The sequence below is a fragment of the Kryptolebias marmoratus genome, linkage group LG12 (assembly GCF_001649575.2).
Source record: "Kryptolebias marmoratus isolate JLee-2015 linkage group LG12, ASM164957v2, whole genome shotgun sequence".
NCBI lineage: Eukaryota > Metazoa > Chordata > Actinopteri > Cyprinodontiformes > Rivulidae > Kryptolebias > Kryptolebias marmoratus.
Window position 1 is genome coordinate 17,130,651 of NC_051441.1, and position 18,980 is coordinate 17,149,630.

Here is an 18,980-nt window from a genome sequence, read left to right on the forward strand (position 1 = left end):
GCGGCCATCTTGAATGGACTTGACTCCAGAAGTTAACCAGCTGTACATGCTCACCCGTCAGCAGTCGTTGGTCTTTGAAGCATTTGAAGAGACCTCAGTGTACTTTAAAAGTGTTTCTTTTTTATTTGTAAATTGTTAAATATTAAATATAAGTTACAAAACCAAAAGTCGGAGCACCCACCTCCTGAGTGAGCTGATTTGATATATGAACGGTTAAAACATGAGCAAATAAAAGCAGTATTTACACAGATATGGTTTAATGCGGCTGTGTTTAAAAACCACGGATGTCATTCCTGAACACGTGAAACTGCAAAGCAATATTTGTGTGTGCGGTTTTTACTCACTGTGTCAAGGTCAGATGGCAAGAGAGGTCTGGATGCTTTTATAGGCTGGAAAACATTGGAGGGAAGTGTGTGTGTGTGTGTGTGTGTGTTTTGAATGAAACAAATCAAAATGAGTCTAGGAATCAAAATGGAAACAGATGGAACAGAGCTGTCTGTTTTGGATTTGATTATAAGTCTGGATTAAAGGAGAGGATGTGTGTGTGTGTGTGTGAGGGAGATGCACACACACAGTTTGTGTCTCTGACTGTTGAGTCGCATCATAAAGAGTGACAGTCACTGCAGAGGTCACCGTGACGACCGGGATCCCACCTCATTCCCCACTATCTGATGAAGAAGAAGAGCCGACTCGGACGGTTATTTCACCTCAAGGACAAACGAAAGAGGCTGAAGCAAGTGAGTACGTTTATTTCCCCCCTCTTCTTTCTCTTTTTTTTTTTTTTTTTTAAATTTTAATATATTTGTCACAAAGTGCTTGGATAGATTCCACTTTTCTCCTGTAGAAGTTTCATGGTGACAACATTTGCTGGATTTCCCCTCTAATTCAAACAAATAGTTTCCAACTAAATATCACTAGAATGTTATTTTATTTTATTTTAATCTTTGAATGGTGTTAAACACTGTCTAACTAACAACATGCTGATGGCATTTTTAGCAACACTCAAAACAACATCTGGATCTAACTTGAAATTGTCTAAACCCCAAAGTTGGGGTCGGAGCCCCGCTGTGGGCCATGAAACAACACAATAAGCAGAAATCACTACAGGCTGCACAAGTAGTGTCACTCCTTGCTGCTGCTATCATTTCACGTGTAAATAATCATGTACTGCAAATCTGATGGTGAGGTAAGAGTTATTAAAATGGCGTTTCGTAAGCGTGAACCACGATGAACGTTTTGAGATTGAAACGATCTGCTGAGGTCTGAACCCCGCTCTGACTAGCCATTAGCTTGTCAGTCTGGTCAGGATCAAACTCTGTTCCTCCAGACTCGGGTCCAAGAGCTATCTAGAACAGGTGAGATATTAAGTCGTCATAACGTTTCCATGGAGCCCAACTTTAAAAAAAGAAGCCAAAATGTCAGTTTAAAATATAAAATATTGTGTTCCTGTTGGGTTTTTTTTGTTTTTCTGGTTTATTTTTACTACTCCTGCATACTTTGTGCTTTTATAGCCACGTATAGATCCAAACGTTCAGCTCATTTAAGAAATAAATGCTTTGACTTGTGTTTTTTGGAGCTATTATATTTTTTAGGAAACTTTAACTTTAGTAACAAATATTTTTTCCACAAAAATACATGGGGGTCTCTTCAACTCCCTTTTGAAATCTATTCTATTTTGGTCTACTTTTGCTACTTTTAGTTTTCAGCTAGCCTTTTGTTACTTTTAGCCTTTAGCTACTATTTTGCTATTTTTATCAACAGGCTATTTAGCTAGCCTTTTGTTACTTTGAGCAATTAGCCAGTTTTGGCCTTTGTGTTTTGCTTCTTTTAGCTACTGTTCTACCTCTCTTAGGTTTTAGCTAGTGCTCTGCTTCTTTCAAATTAACCTCAGTTTTAGCTTCTTCATCAAATTTCAGCTAAATCATTCACTGATTTTCTCTAGTTTGTTTTTACACTTTTACCCACCAATAGATGGTGTCACAGGCTCCTGCTGTTATTTTGCGGCTCAGAAGCTGAAAAGCTGCTGTAAGCAGCCCGTGTCTTCACTGCCTGTCCCTCCCTGTCCTCCCACCAGCCCCGTCTCTTGCACGATGGCCTTCTTGCAGCGGATGCGCTCCCCCTCCCTGTCCTTCGTCCAGATGCTCCTGTCCCTCCTCCTGAACACCGTGGCCCTCATGTCCTCCTTCTGGTGCGTGGGCAAGCAGAAGGTGCCCAAGCCGCTCTGCACGGCCACCAAGCACACGCACTGCATCCCCGTGCCCGGCGTGTCCAACACCACCAACATCCAGTTCTTCTGGGAGACCGGGGACGACCGCTTCGTCTTCCCCACCTTCCACACGGGCCTGTTCATCATCTGCGAGGAGAACATCTACGCAGACAAATGGGGTGAGAAGGAGGAGACGACCAGGCAGAAAATGGTCAAACTTAGTTAAAATAAATCACTAAAGCCACATTTCCTCTACTATATGGACCCAGAAGCTCTTTGCTCTGGTAGTTCTTTACCTCTGTTGTGTTTCCACTACAGCTTGAGCGATAGGGGGGATTAGGGAAAATCAGTCTTTGACTTATATCACTTCTTCTCAGCTTCTGAAGTGTCAGACAGCAGCCTCATTTTTTGTCTTTGGGAATCCTGGAGAACAGTTCAATGCTCCCCCAATAACCCTGAATTTCAAACGTACTGCCTCCCTACCAGAGCTAGTTTCTGGTGATGGCACAGTGGCGTAACTCTAAAATAGTCCCTAGATGTGAGTGTGAGTGAATGGTTGTTTGTCTCTACATGTCCCTGTGATGGACTGTCCCCCGTCTCTCACACAGTGACTGCTGGAGACAGGCACCAGCTATCTTCTCCCAAGCAGGAGAAGCGGGTAAAGAAAAGGGATGGATGGGTATTTCTACCCCGGTAATCTGTATTTACCTTGGTAGTTGCAATGGAAACAGAGTGGCCCCAGAAAACTAACCTGGTTCCAGAAAAAAGCTTCCTGCAATGGAGATTCACCTGAATAAGAAGAAAACATCTCACTGATCACAACTGGAGCTCGAAGGACAAAGTTGGTCAGTTTGTCCCAAAAGCCCAAACATGTGGGATAATGTAGGCTTTACGAATGAATGAATGAATAACTAGAATAAACTTACATGTAGTGATTCTTTATCAGATTAAATTTTTCATCAACACTTTCTTCTTCATGCGTTCCGTTTAAGCTTTGTGCAGTTAAACTGTGTCACTAGTAGCACCACGAAGTCTGCCGCAGGAAGGTGACGGATGAACTGAGACCTGGGTGTGTGTGTGTATGTGTGTGTGTGTGTGTGTGTGAGGTCGTACATGCTCGGCCCGAAGAGGATTATCACCAGTGTGAGTTCAGCTCGCAGAGATTTAGACCTCAACATCAGGACTCAATTATGGATTAAAAGCCAGAGAGAGAGAGCGAGAGGTTAACAGGATTCATCAACGTCGGCTCGGTTATCATCGTCTCATTTGGAGCTGATTAGAGGAACCGAGCGTGAACGAAAACCCAAGTTTTTTCAGTGTGGTCAGTGGAGTGAGCACCGTGTAATTAACGGTGCCGTTCAGCCAGTGAAGTTCTGTTTCTATCATGGTTTCTCTGTAGGCTCCTCTTCCAGCAGCTTTGGAAAAACCCGACCCAAACAAAACATGTTCATTAAAACATCCTGGATCATACTTTTTGGTAGCAGTACGGTATAGATGGAATACAGTACAATGGGATTTTGGTTGAATAATGCGAGGAAACCCATCCTACTTTGGAGCTCCGCAGCTCAGCCATATTTCACATTAGAGACATCATTTAGAGTTGAAATGGGCCACAGTTTACATGACCGAACTGGCACTTTGGTAACTTTAAATTTCCTATACAACTGCACTTTTAATTTTATAAAAGAGTTTACCACAGAGGGAGGGCCGAGGGGGGCAGTGGCCTATAATTATGTCTGAATGTTCTAAAACCCTGCAAACAAACTCTTCTTACTCCCACAAACCTCACATATTTTACAACAAAACACAGGCAATTTAGCCTTGTTTCACTGAGTGTCTCTGACTGCTGTTTTCTCTCAAATCTCCCCTGAGTGCAGAGAGCGCACATCCAGACTCTCATTGGATTCCTCTGGATCTGAGCTCAGACGTTCCTCTTCAAAACAGGAAGTGTCTTTTGAACTTATCGTATCAGATGCGTCTGCCGCCTACGGCTCGCACATTTGTTCCATACAACTTCTCCTTTTGAGGCAGCACCCGTTTGTCTGAGGCTTACTTTCTAGTCTAGGTTTCTGTCTGCCCGTCTTATGAAGAGTGCTGTCAGGAAGTGATAGACACAGGTGTGTGGTTACCATGGTGACCCTAATGAAGCACAGACAGCAGCTGTAGCGTGTCTTTAGGGCTTGGTTCTCTGCGCATGTCTTCGTCAGCTTGGGTTATTTCAAAATAAAAGTCCCAAATTACTTTCGGGTTTTATAGGAGAAAGCTGATGGATGTTTGAATTTTGAGCAGTAGCTGTGTTGGCGCACTTCAGATTTTCCTCAGAAACTTTCTAGGTTTTGGTTTTCCTTCTGAGTGTCATTCAAACACTAGTATCGACTGGGATTGGTCCCTAATATTCATAATAATAATTTAAAAAAAAACAGGCATAATTGGACATTTGAGTCTGTTTTAAAGCTTCACAGCAACATTCAGCAAACGGCATACGCCAGCTGGTGAACCTGGTGTAATATTCAGCAGCAAATGGAGGAAAAAAGACGAGAAGAAGAGCATTTTAAACTTGAACGGAAACGGAAACACATCTAAAGATTTAAAGCGTTTCTCTCCCAGTGCTGCACTTGTCAGTAGATGGTTCTTAATTTTCTTGTGCTGTTTTTTGTTAAGTCCTTCTGTGAATTTCGATTTAAACACAGATTAATGGGACTGTCCTGTAAACAGTTAGGTAATCAAGCCTCAAAGAAGCTTAACTTAGCCCTGAGGTAGGTCGAAACTGCTTCCCTCCCTCCATCTTTTCCTCTCTCTCTTTATTTTTGTTTTCTGTGCATGTACTTATGTTTGAATTGAACTGCACATCTTTCCTTGAACAATATATCCTCTTTTATGCGGCAAAGTAAAAAAAGAAAGTCTCCTAAATCAACAACCATAAAAATAAATAAAAAAGCATTTCATGCAGCTGATGTATTTTTCTCTCCACCACCATCTTACCAGATTCATACCAAATAAATCCCATAATCTTCTGCCAGGTTCCACCGGGTGGAGAATATGGGGCGCCGTTTGTAAAGGAGCTTGTGCTAAAAATTCATGCCTAAATTTTGTCACATTTAGCTTGTGCTAAAAATTCATGCCTAAATTTTGTCACATTTAGCTTCAAACACTGTTTAAAAATGTAGTGTTGATTTTCTGATGTCACTTTTTACAACATTTAGATTTAACATTTAACATTTAGATTTAACATTTAACATTTAGATTTAACATTTAGCATTTAGATTTATATTTAGTATGTAGCTGTAACAATTACATGTAACTAGCTAAATGTTGTAAAAAGTGACATCAGAAAATCAACACTACATTTTTAAACAGTGTTTGAAGCTAAATGTGACAAAATTTAGGCATGAATTTTTAGCACAAGCTCCTTTACAAATGGCGCCCCATAGGAGAAAGCCCTTTATGGAAACACTGCTCCCAGACTGGGTACACAGTAATTAGACTGAGGTGCCATATTAGATTGAACTCTTTTTTTTCTCTCTCCCTTTTCTGATATTAACATTTATTTCTTTGTGTCTTTAGAGGAGAAGTGCCGAGGGTTTTATACGTTGACTCCAGGAGACGAGAAAGGTAAAGTCCCCTGCACTTTGGTGGATATTTAGGTTTTTTTGTTTATCTGTCTCCTGAAATCTATTCCCTTATCCGCCGCAGCTATGATGTGGTTGTCGCTGTCCATGGAGCTTGTGTACATCGGCCTGCTGCTGATCAGCTGCATGCTGCTCTCCGTGCAGCTCTGCATCCGGGCCTGGTTCCCCTCCACGCTGCGCTGGGGTCAGCTGCTCAACGCTTTCGCCGCCATCTTCACAGTCCTGGGCGGTACGGCTGTCGTTAGTTTAGAACGATTCGCTCACTGACAAAAAAACAAACAAAACAACTACATGTAAGGACCTAAAGGGAGCAGTGGAGACGGAATAAAAGTGCTCTTATTGAAAGGTCATGTGACTGTACCGCAATAATTACAATTATTAGTGTCAGACCAAATGGATAACAGTAGGAAATGACATTCCCTGCATTTAGGTGGAGATTTGGTGCAGAAGAACGTCTCCCAGGTGTATCCTCTGTTGTTGGTCGTCGAGCTCCGGCAGATCCGATGTCTGAGCTGATCCCATGCATTTTTGATTAGGAAAAGACTGGCGGACCTGGTTAGCTACAGGAGGACCTCAACATGGTCCGGACAGGTGTTGTCCTGCTGAAAGGCAGTACCAAATTACATCCTAACCAGTCCTTTTAGGTGCTTCACTTTTCTCTATTTTTTTTTTTTTTTTGTCAGTGAGTGGATTTAGTTGCAAACATATATTGACAAATGTTAAACAGAAGTGGCCCATTCCCTCCATGACAGGTCTGCTTGGGATGGTGGGTCACATGATGTTCATGCAGGTGTTTCAGACCACCGCCTCGATGGGACCAGAAGACTTTAAACCTCACAGCTATGGCTATTCCTGGGCTTTCTAGTGAGTTCGCACATTTCCAGTTTCACACACAGAGAATCTAAGCCGACGGTGTCGGTTTGTTGTGTGCTTTAGAGGCAAATGTTACTGATACTTTTAGTGATTGTCATTTTACTGTCTCCCTGCTGAGTCTTTACCTTACCGAGATGCTTTTCATAAAACCTGATTGAGAGTTGGAGCGTAAGAAAAGGACAGATTTGCTAAAATGCCAGTGCAGTGTAAGATTGCTTTCGGGAACTACGCTCTTATTTTTTGGCCGCAGCCCTGAAGGCGTAAACCCCGCTGAAATCAGTCCCGATTTCTAATTTGTATCATCTGGTGCGGCTTGAACGAATTAGAAAGATGAAACGCGAGCCAGTCATTGGAAAGTGTAAAAACCACTTCTGTCAAGTGATTATTTTCCCGCAAGAGCTAACATGAACAACGTACCCATTGATACCAGTAGTGTCAAAAGTTGGGTAAATTAATTTCATTACCTACTTTGTTTGAATTGTACAAAAACAGAAACTTTTAATGCAAATAAATGAACTGTACTGTTATCAGACAAAACTTAGCTGTTTGGAAAGTTGGATAAATTCGTACATTAATCCCAGTTGATCATTTTGACAACCCTTCCTGCAGATAATCTGGTGGCTTAGAGTCACGTTAAGGGACAGAAATTAAATATGAGAAATGCAGAACTTCTCACCTACAACCAATAATCTTTGCAGAGTTTAACTCTTGACAGGATCTAACTGTTTTTTTGTTGATCTTCAGTCCAGTGGTTTTAATTCTTAGTCTGTACTTGACTGTTTTACAGATCTGTCTCATTTCTTTGCTAAAACATTATTATACCTGTTATTGACATTTGTGTTTTTTGCTTCTTTACGTAGAAAAACTGAAATTAGTCCCCTTGACAAAACAAGAAAATTAAAGTCTTGGCATTCAGCCATGACTGATCTAGCTGATTTATGTATTTTTGGCCCATAAATTCAATTCCAATTCCAAAAAATATAAAAATAAATACAAATGTACATAAAAATAATATGCAATGATTTGCAAATCTGATTAACTTTTTTTATATAATGTAGTAAACATTTTGAATGTTTAAACTTAGAAATTTTACCTTTCTTTGGGAAAAAAAAGTGTAATTTTGAATTTGATGGCAACAACCCATCTGAAAAAGATGCGACAGCTACAACAAAAGGCTGTAAAAGTTAAATGGTAGGAACAGGAAACAGGAGAGGAACTTTTTGCAGCTGATTAGGTTAAATGGCAGCAGGTCAGTGAGAGGACTGGGGATAAAAGGGGCATTTTAGAGGCTGAATCTGTCAGAAGTAAAGATAGGCAGAGGTTCATCAGTGGATCAGTTTCAGAATAATGAATAAAGACACTGAATATCAAATGTACCACACAGTCTGTCTCTACATGTAGAAATACATCATGTTTTTGTCCCTCTCTCATCTTCCATCAGTGTGGCCTGGCTTGCCTTCACTATCTGCATGGCGGCGGGCGTCTCCACCCTGAACAACTACACCAAGAAGGTCCTGATGGTGGGCCCCAGGCGCAGCTCCGACCTCAACCCCTGCAGCTTTAACTTTGTGGGGCTCCTGCCACCGGCTCCGTACTACACCCCTCCGAACCCAGCCTCCACCCTGTGCGCCCCGCTGGCCGCCCCGCTCATCTCCCACCTGTCTCCTTACTACGAGCCTCCGCCGGCCGCCTCGCCGAGGCTCACGCACTCCCAGTCGCTCCCTCTCACGTGCTCGGACTCCTTCCCTCCTCCGCCGCCCCACGCCGCGCCCGCGTCCCCCTACCACCGCCTGTCACTGCCCTCCCCGCCGCCCTCACGTGCGCCGTCCGAGGATTACAGCCCGCTCTGAACTTTCAATTCATTCTTATTTAACTCATTCATGTGGCTCCTGAACGTACTGGTCGAGGGGGGGTGAAAACATGTGCATGCATGCAAGTTTCAGCTTTATAGGATGATTTAAAAGAAGGCATTTCTCCCATATAACTTCATCAATGTGAAGTATTTTGTCACCTTTAAAAGGCAACAAAACTAAACAATGTCAAGGGAGTGAATTCTTTTACACCTCACCATGTATGTATGTGTGTAAATATATTTAAATATAGAAACTGATCATCAGAAGCAAAATTTAAAAAAAAAACTCCTCACACTTTCATGAAAATGAAGTTTTAATATTGTAAATATCAACGTAATTTAGAACACTTAATAGCAAAAAAAACAAAGACATACATACAGAGCATCATGGGAAAATAAATCATATTTACAAACAATGTTTTTAAAGATTCAAAGCAGATGCCTTTTTAATCAAACCATAAGTGTGAGCGTGTTGGAGGCTGTTAGAGGCATGACGTGTTACCAGAACCGGGTTTAATTAGTCGATTTATAGAAAATGTTCCATCACAGGCCTCTCTGAAACCTTTTTATGCGTGTTGCATTTTGCATCGCCTGAAGTTTTATGACTTTAAAATTAAACGCGTGACTGATCTGACTTTCGGTTTAGTGTTAAACCAAAAGTCCCTCCTTAGTTATCTTTTTAAAAAAAACTCTTCTGTAAGATATTAGTGTTTTTGAACTTGAGCATTAGTCAGAAACATGACATATTTATCAGTTAAGACTTGGTTTTGCTGCCATTTTACACTTTGATTATTTAAAGTAAAGGAACAGCTATTTTGAAGTTATGACAAAAAAAATTGATAAACTAACAACAAAATAATGCATAAACAGCACCTAAAATAAAAAATACACCCTTTTTATCTACTGTAACATTATTCATAAGTAAATGTACATTTAAAAAAAAATCATATTTTACTCTTTGTGTCTTTGTTACAAACCAGGAATATTAATTGATGTTCGGTAACACTTCACAATAGGAGTGCCAATCAAATACCTGAGCGTTCTCTCAGAAATATGTCATACAATGTCCCGAATCACAACTTTTACGCAACGAAACTCCGGCAAACTTCCATCGCATCGTGACTGACGAAGCTGGAGTTTCGTGTTTAATCGTCACAATTAAGGCTTTAGCTGAGAGATTTAGATTTGTACCCTTGTTGTGAAGTGTTGCCGTCATGGCCTCTTAATAAATCTTTTTCCTGTTCAGATGACTAAATATTCTTATTCCTTAGATGCCCTGACGTAATCCAGCCCGACTCCGGGCAGAAAATACACTCAAGTGCAGCTGAGATTAACTGAGTTTGCGTCTTGCTTCAAAAAAAAACCCAGAAGGTTTGAACTTTAAAAGCAGACTCGGTGAATCAAACACTGGGTGGATCAGAGGATGCATTTGTAGCTGAATTTGCTCCAGCAGCTCAAATCTGAAACACACAAAGAACAAAACTCGTCCGGGCCGGCTGGAGCCTGCTTCTAATGTCCTTCTTATTTCTTGCGTAGCACGATGTAAATAATGGCGGAGAAGAAGGTGAGGCCGAAGGCGATCCATGCCAGGATGAAGCTGTGGCCGTAGCTGCCGTCGGTTTCATTGATATGGAAGCGGTCTGTGTAGATGGAAGCTGCGATCATGATGAACAGGCCTGGGGGCGAGGAGACGGAAACAGCGGGGATGAGGCAAACGGCTCAAAAAAGGGTGCGCAGAGACGCAGGGACGCTTGCAACGCCATACTTACATGCCAGGAGCTGGAGGGCTCCGGAGATGATGAACTTCTGCCCTTTGGGGAGGGTGAAGAGCTGGATGATGAACACGAACAGGGCTATGAAGGAGAATATACACGCCAGCACGGAGGTGGCCTGCACTGCCTGGAGGTAATCTGCAGGGGGAGCCAGAGAGTGCGACACGGTGAAGGACATTTCTATTTATTCTTTCAGCGGAAGATTTTACTGGATGCAGCTCAGGAGTGAGGAACAGCAGACAAGATTCTGGCAAAAAGAGCAGGGCTTCGTTAAAAAACAGTTCAGAACTTTAGCCTGTCGCCTGTCTGAACAACCTCAGTTTGGAGAAACGGTTGAATTCTGACCAAAATGATGAGCTAACAGCTAGTCAGAGCAGGACAAGGATCAAATTAAAAGCCTTAAAACTACTCCAATCTAAAAATAAAATTAAAAAAACTATAGCAAGTCATGCAAACACCCTTTTTATAACATTACACAATTATTTATACTGATTTTTCTTTGTTATTTACAAGCACCAATAACAGCAGCAGCTAGCTGTAGCACTCCCGGTACAGCTCGGGGCACATCCTGCAGGAATACAGTAACATTTCTGCCAGAATAACCATAATACACAAAACTGACGGTACAGTAAACTTTAGAAAGTTGCGTTTGTGTGAACCGCCACAAGTTGTTGTAAAGACGACAGCAGTCGTTTTTGGTCTTAGTTTCACTCAAACTAGTTGGCTCAATAATCTGGTCAGGATTAAACCTTATTCCTCCAAACTGAGGTTGATTAAAGAGCCGCCTACAACAGGTAAGATATTAATGTATAACCTGCTCACAGAACCCCACTTTAAAAGAGCTGAACATAGTTTTAGACAGAGTTAAAATGTTGTTGCTTTAACTTTAAGTTTAAATTTTTTTTAGCACGTTTAAAACGAGCAGGTTTTACTGATTTTTTGATGACAAACATACCTTTACTGCATAAGATTATTCAGGATTTAACTTCTTTTTTTTTCCTCCATCCCAAACATTAAACTACTTTAGGAGGAAAACAGGAGCATTTTCCTTTAGGTTGTTTACAAAATTATTCCAATTTGTCCTTATTAGGCTGCAGTTTGAACAACAAAACAACAAGAACCCCCATGAAGCAAACAGCTTTAGGTTCAAGAGCTAAAATCCTAACTCATGCTACCTCGACAACTCCTTCATGCCTGTCATTTCTGATTATTTCATAATTAAAACGCCTAAGACTGGAAGCCGAACAGCAGTTCTTTAAAAAGGATTTTAGAAGTTTGTTACTTTGTGCTGGAAACAAACAGAAAACTGAGTTTTTTTGTTTATTAAGAGGCAAATCTAACTGAGCACACAGCTTTAAACTGTGATGTTTGTTACCTTGTGGGTAGTGCGAGCCTGTCGGGAGATCGGTGAAGTTCCACACTCCGCCCATCTTCATCCAGCGACCCCAAATGTCCGTGGACATGGTATCAGTCACCCACCAGGCCTGGAGGAAAAGGGAACAAACCAAACTTTACAAATCCTACACCAGCTCGAGCAACACAAACCACTCTTTTCTGCAGAAAATGAACAAACGGACCTGTGCTAAGCTGGCACAAAATGAGTTCATTGTTGGAAATGTGACAAAGGGGGGAAAAAAAAATTTTTAAATCCTTAATGCGCGTCTTCCGGTAATTTTGGTGCGCCTTCTCCTCAGGTGTGCCACGTTCAGTACGACCCAGGTGGGAATCTGAGATATTCGCGTGTGCAACATGTACAGGTGAGTGCTGACACCGGGGTCGGCTGATCTGTCAGCCAGAAATGCCAAACATGTGGCCCGGAAAGGAACGCTGGACCGGTAACAAGGGAGGAATGAAGCTTTTCAGCAGCCAAACAAGTGTGAGTGTGAACTTTTTGTCGCTGGAGGTACACATCACTCAAAAACAAGCAACTGAGAGATTGAACGGGCAGGGTTAGACTTTAAGACTACGGTGCTACGGACATTTCAAAACAAAACCTTAGGAATGCAAAAAGTGACTTCACTTACATTGTCAATAGTGGCCACCAGGAGGAGGATGATGGCTGCGATGTGAAGGACGAAGATCCCACCGAGGATGGCCAACATGATGACGGTGCTGGAGGGGGGAATCGAAGAAAAGCTTTACTCATATGTTGGGTGGATAAAACCCATGAGCGACTAAAACAGACAAAAGCGGCTGAAGTGAGGATTTCGTAAAAGACGTCATTCGTGTCAACAGTCCACAAATAGAGCCTTGGACTCATTTAAACGCACCAACCCAGGGCGTGGCCTCATAACTTCTAATTACTGTGAGTAACGGCCAACGAAAAAGTGGAACTTAGATCTGGAATCAGAGGGGAGGCGAGTGCAGAGGTGCTGATAGATTACTGTGAGTGCAGTTTGGGTTTGTGCAAACAATAAACCGCTGATGGGGAGGGTGGGGGAAACGAGTGAAGTGGAGAAGTTGACGGACGGTGGATGAGTATGGGCTTGCCTGCCGCTTAAAGGAAAGCTGCCACTCCCTAAAATAACTGCGAAAAGACACACACTATTCTCGCGCCGAGTCGATCCGCTCCGAACGCAGCGGCGATTCAGAGAGAAGCCAACGAATCGGCCGGGTTTCGTCTTGGCCCAGTTGTGGAGCCGCACCGGCAGAGATCAGAGCTGGAATGTTGCTGGTTCTTTTCCTCAGCCTAGGAGTGGTCAAGGGTTGGGTCCTTTTCACGCACACATTCTGGCATGATCCGTGTCACTCAAAAACCCTGCTGCTCCCATGCAGACACGGGGCACCGAGCTGGTGTACATGTGATCGGGCCCGCCGCAGCTCTCCCCCGAGTTTTTCATCTGCTTTCAGGCAACGGAAAGATTTAGTCTGCAAATATTTGTGTCATTTCAGCCTGAAGCACTAAGCTAAAAGAGAGGGAAAAAAAGCAATACAGATGGTCTATTCAGCCAACTTTAACAGACTTTAATGTAAACCTTATGAGCAAGAAAACAAGTTTAACTGATTTCATTCAAACTAAACTAATGGGATTTCTTTCCTTTTTCTTTTTTTTTGACTAAAGATTTTCCAGAAAATGTGAGTTTGCCAACTTTCCCTGCAGAGAATTATAGGTCTGGCCTTGTTGTTGCAGAGTTTCCATGGGACAGATTTGAATTTCAGTTTTGTCTGATGGGAAATCACACAAAAACGGAAAGAACGGAGTCGTGCTGGAGAGCACGAGTGGAAGGTTGTTATTTTTAGCTCTGTCTGGGGAAAAAAAAAAAACTTTAAAAACTCATCTGGAAATCGAGCTAACCTGTCCAGAAGTGAAGCTGGTTAACTCACCGAGATCAACAGGTGACTTTCCAGCGCCTTTAACTTTGCTCTTCGTCAGCATTAACTTGTCTTAAATAAGAAACTAAAACAGCAAATTCTGTTTGATCGTCCCTGAAGCGGCTTTAAAGTCAGACAGAACAAGGCAGGGAAGCAAAAGAAAAGTCTGTGACTTACTCTTAGATGGCTGTGTGTCTCTTCAAGTCTAACTCCTTCTTGCTCTCAAGGATACTAATTTCAGGCTCTGAGACTAAAAACATAAGAAAATACCCCTCCGCCCACTTTAGCCCCGCCCACTTTCTCAGTCCACACCCCAGACAAGCCTCTCTGCTGCTTGATCACATAATCTCTTTCCTGTCTGTCCTCTTTCCACCTCCTCCTGCGCCACCCGCTGTTCCACCCGCTCTGTCTGCCTGTTTCACACACACACACACACAAACCAGCAGACTTTTCCTTTGTGTATGATGAGGTCTCACGTCTTTGCCAACATGCTGAAGATGTTAATTTGCTCTGTGAGGACAGCTGATGACTCACTGAGGGGAGGGGGGAACTCCTCAAACACTGATTGTCCACGCGCTGCCATGGCAACGGGCTGCAGCTGAACTGATCACAATCACGCCGTTGCTGCGAGTGACACATCTGGGCGCTTTGTCACTCACGCGTCCTGTCATCCGTTTCTTCCTGATCGCCGTCCTCAGTCTTTTCCCGCTTCTTCTTGTTTGTTGTTGTTGTTGTTAAATATGCTTCACGATGAAGGAATGTTTGCAACTGTGGGGGGACAAAAAGGTGGGGGCAAATAAAGGGCAGAAGGAGAAGAAGGAACAGGGAAGGCATTCGAAAATAAAGGGTGGGGTTGCTGGAGTTATTTCACAGTGTCGTGAGAGTTTTTCATTATTACTCATCATGGCTGTCCGGTTCGTTGATGGGAGACTGATCTGGATTAAATGAGTCACCTGCCCCCCAGCCCACGAGGCACGGTACTACCGATCAGTTCCGGTGTGAGGGAGAAGACCTTAGCCGACTCGGTTCTTCATCCAGTGAAGCCCGACACATACGGACAAGCCTCTGAATGAGTTGGCTCGCTCCCGCCCTCGGCGACGAAGGGAGCATTCCTGTGGCGGACCAGAGATGACTACAGATGCCAGAACGTGTGCAATCGTATCAAACAGTGGCGTTCAGACACTTCCCTTCAGAGTAAATGACACTGTGACAGCATGTGTTTGATCCTAAAGCTACAGTTCAGATCTTTTGAAGGATTCTGTGGAAAAGTTACGAACAATCTGATTTTACTCAATCTGTGTATGCTTCTACTGATACATGTCATTCAGAAACCTAATGTGAAGTATCAGAACTATGTAAATGACTTGCAGCTGTATTTTATTTTATTTTCTGATGATAGAGATCCCCTCAACTCTCCTACGCAATGTATAAATAATGTTAATGTATGGATGTCACGTAACTACTAGCAACTAGACAAATATAAAAGAGAAATACTCATTTTTGGTGCAGAGACAGGAAACAGGAAGCCACAGCTCATCTCAGTCCCCTCTCTGTCTCTGGAGTCTGTAACTAAAGCAGCAAACCTCCTGTGTGATATCAGATAGGAATCTAAACTTCACACGTCCACCATATCACTACATTGGCTTTTTATCATTTATAAAACACGTTTAAAGTTAAAGCGTTTGTATCTAAATACAACTTTGAAAAATGTAATTCATGCATTTCTAACTAGTAGACTGGATTATTGTAATGAGCTTTTTTACAGAGCTCCCAAAATGTGTTGTAAACCAACTACAGCTGATTCTAAATGTGACTCTTAGATCTCTGCTCTGGCTTCCTACTGAAAGCAGAGTCGATTTCAAAAACCCTACATTTAATGTAAAGCATTAAATGGCCTAAAAGACATGCTAACTAATTCTACATCAGTCAGATGACTCGGGTCAGCAGATCTAACTTTGCTGTAACTTTCCAAATACATTTTCCAAATCAGAAGAAGCTGCCTTCTGTGTTTGTGCTCCAATGAAATGGAATGCACTCCTCCGGGTCCTGGAAAAGGCCCCCGCTGCTCAAAAAAACCTTCCTTTTTGCAGAAGCCTATGATTATGTTTGCATTGCTTGTATTTTTTTAATCCCATTATTCAATGTGTCTGGATACGAATGCACGTATCTGTAGGTTTGTGTGCAAAACGGTTGTTCTTCTATGTTTTAAGTTCTTGACGGGAAGCAAATTAGGTTGCTTTGTGCATGAGTAAAGTTTTATTCACACCTGTTGTGCGTAGCAGTTTGAACAAGCTGAATTTGGAGAAACAGAAGGCTCCGCGATATGGATGCACTGACGAGCCCGTTCAAACTATTTACACTACCTGCGACCATTCATAAATCCCCGACTGAGCTCCCCACGCCCCGTGAAGATGCAGGCAATCAGTAAAGAAGCTGACACTGCAAATCAAATGGATACGGAGTATTAATCTGTGGCGCTGATGTGGAGCACTGCGTATAAAAATCAGATCTTCTGGTCTGTTTTCTGCACGTCACACAGTCGAGCCGGGAAGCTGGCTTCTCCTTTCAGAAGTCCACCCTTCCAGTCCTGCTAGCTCACTCAGCAGTGTACAGGCATGCCGGGTTGACTTCAACCCCCGGTGCCGCCTCGGAGCTTTAACAAATCACATCAAGGGGGACCAGAAGGTACCTCAGGCCCGGCTTGAGAAGAAGCTAATCTGAGCGAACGATCTGTGAGGGTGGACCCAAGACCAAAGTGAACGGCTGCAGTCTTAAAACAACTCCAGTCTCAAAGGTTTTCCTGCAAATACTGTTTTACAGACTTTCACACCTCTGCATTAGACACTTACTTGCATATAGACTTATTACTTACACTGAAGACTGGTCCATTAGCAAACAGTATTCCATGTGAAACATGTGTTGCAAAACAAAGTGTTAAGCCTAACCAGGCAGAGAAAACGACCCAATTCCGACAGAAATGCTGAGGAAAAATCTAAAATGTTTTAGCGGCTCAAGTGATGGTTGAATACACCGAACCACATTTGTTTTGCCACATGGAAAATTATCTCGGGTGCAACGAAATATGTAAATACTCGTCTACTGAAAAACTGATGCAGATGTAAATATTTCTAAAAATGGCGTTCATCCGAACTGCTACAAAACTTTGACGCGACAGCAATCCACTTTGGTCTTGGCCGTGCTCAGACTAGCCATCGGCTCATCAGTTTGGTCCGAATTAAACGGCAGAATTTCTCCAGACCAGGTTCGGTCAAAGGGTCAAAGAGTTATCCACAGCAGGTAGGATGTTAGTGGTTCATAACTTCTCGTTTCAAAAAGATCTGAACTATCCCTTCGTAGATTGGCACAGCGGAGTTGACTTGGAAAACAAAGTAAAGAGTTTTGTGAATGAGGTGTGTGGGAATTTTAAGTGAAAGCAAAACTTGCTAGATTGTCAGTAACTGACTAACCACTAAAGCAGCTGAAGGAAGTAGTTATTAGCTTGTGTATAAATATGAAGAGGCTGAAATATATCACCTAAAAGTGGTGAAACTGTGAAGAACAACAATGGTCTTTGTAATTAGAGAAAATGATTTGTGTTCCCGTTAAGGTTTGGGCACCAAAGTCACGACTAATTCTCTTATAATACTATTTGGATGGTGACTCAGTAAGTCTGTTGCAACCTACAGTAGATAAGGTGATGTCAGGCTCACACGGCCTGAGGCACAGTGGGTGGAGACGGTTTTCGATTTTGAATTCACGCTCAAGGTGACCGTGTGGATAGATTTTGAAGGCGGTGGTTAGAACCGAAGGAAGCTTGAGGATTAGCAGAACTGTGATCGTTTTTATGGAGAGAGAGGGGAAAAAAAAAAGTCAAAAAGGTGTCACGTGTTGAATGGATGCGCCCTGTCTGTGGGAAGACCTGAGCAGGACACACTGTCACACTGATCATATGGGAAGAGCTGGATGATTTCTGAAGAAACAGCCACTGCCTGAAACTGAGCTGACAAAATGCTCAAACATTTTGAAGTATAAACTGGATAAGACGTCGCGCAGAGGTGGCCTGGACTCCTTTTAGCTGCATACGTTTGATAGTCTGAACACAATCTGTCTAGAGCCTCGATATGCAATCGAAAAAAAAAAATCAGTTTTTGCTCTGTCATGAATCATCGTATGCTCTTATATTGTGCTCGTATTGTGCTTGTTACGTAATAAGCTCGTCAAAAGTTTTGCAAATAACTAGAAATGGCTCCAAACTGTTTTTTGTGAAATAATAATCTAATTCAAATGTTTGAATGTGTTGTAATATTTATAGAAACAGCCGCAGACCAGCGGTGAGGCTGTTGCTCAGCTGGCGAGGGGTTAAAATCCACTTGGCTGCGTTCTTGTTTACATGTAAAACAGATTAATCAGGTCAGATGGCTGCAGGTGCATCTTCAGACCACGCGTGGACAGTCGTACTTCGAGTTGCCCAGTGGCGACTAAATGTTAAAGCCAGGCCTTGTAGAAATCATAAAACTCAAACTGTGTGAAGAATCTGACAAGCTATCAAAACGCCACTGGAGTCAGGTTCACTTTAACCTTCTGTGACCCGTTTAAACTTTGAATGGTGTTTCTACAGCGAGGTATGTTTGAGTCCCATTGTGTGCACGTGACAGGCTTTCAGCTGCACAACGCGCTGCTACCCAAAGATAAAGGACGGGATTCCAGATTGAGCTGTACGTTTCGATGTATTCCTAGTACAGGTTTCTTCCCAAAGCTACAGGACTAGTTTGAAAAGTTTTTAAAAAGTTACAAATTCAAGCAAATGGAACTAATTTATATTTTTTAAAAAGCTGGCTTGCACTGGGTTACTGATGTAATCTGCTTCTGGTGGGTACGAAACTGTGGTGATACGCCAACAAAACACTGAGTCAAGGTGGACTCAGCAGTCTAATGTCAGGCTTCCTCGGCCACAGATGGGAGTGAGCAGAGTAACAACAGGCTTCCTAATAATACAGACTGCTGAGGGCGACTCGTGTGGCCGCATTCTGATGGGGTCATCAGGGCACAAACACGAGCACGGCCATGTCCAAAACACCATTATCTCGCTCTAACAATGAGAAGCGAGGAGGAAATGAATGAGACGGCTGGTATTTTTACCACACCTTGACCACGTCTCTCCACATCCCACCCAAAGCCGCACGGCAAATCATTTAAACCCCCCTCCAGAATTACCTAATCGCCTCGAGGGCTGCCCAGCATCTGCGCCACTTAGTCAAAAATCTACGACTCAGACAAACAGGTCCGCCCAAGATGAGTGACACCTCCCTGGAGGGGGGGGTGGGGGGGGGGGGGGA

At 42.8% G+C, this 18,980-nt stretch overlaps 2 protein-coding genes across 3 annotated transcripts; one reads left to right on the forward strand and one right to left on the reverse strand.

The window, feature by feature from the left end:
• The first annotated feature begins 543 nt into the window (after window positions 1-543).
• On the forward strand, window positions 544-9,380 carry LOC108236114 (germ cell-specific gene 1-like protein). The gene is made up of 6 exons (XM_037978718.1): window positions 544-737; window positions 2,075-2,385; window positions 5,771-5,818; window positions 5,900-6,064; window positions 6,588-6,699; window positions 8,150-9,380. The coding sequence occupies exons 2-6, from the start codon at window positions 2,091-2,093 to the stop codon at window positions 8,556-8,558; spliced, it is 1,029 nt and encodes a 342-aa protein (XP_037834646.1). The 5' UTR covers window positions 544-737; window positions 2,075-2,090; the 3' UTR covers window positions 8,559-9,380.
• On the reverse strand, window positions 8,862-13,940 carry LOC108236161 (epithelial membrane protein 2). 2 transcript variants are annotated; one of them, XM_017416645.3, is made up of 5 exons: window positions 13,822-13,940; window positions 12,357-12,444; window positions 11,708-11,816; window positions 10,330-10,470; window positions 8,862-10,236 (listed from the first exon to the last, which is right to left on the reverse strand). In XM_017416645.3, exons 2-5 carry the CDS (start codon window positions 12,432-12,434, stop codon window positions 10,082-10,084), a joined length of 483 nt encoding a protein of 160 aa, XP_017272134.1. In that variant the 5' UTR covers window positions 12,435-12,444; window positions 13,822-13,940; the 3' UTR covers window positions 8,862-10,081. The 2 variants fall into 2 exon arrangements, with proteins under 2 accessions (XP_017272134.1, XP_017272135.1); XM_017416646.3 differs by lacking the exon at window positions 13,822-13,940 and adding an exon at window positions 13,657-13,703.
• Window positions 13,941-18,980: the final 5,040 nt, after the last annotated feature.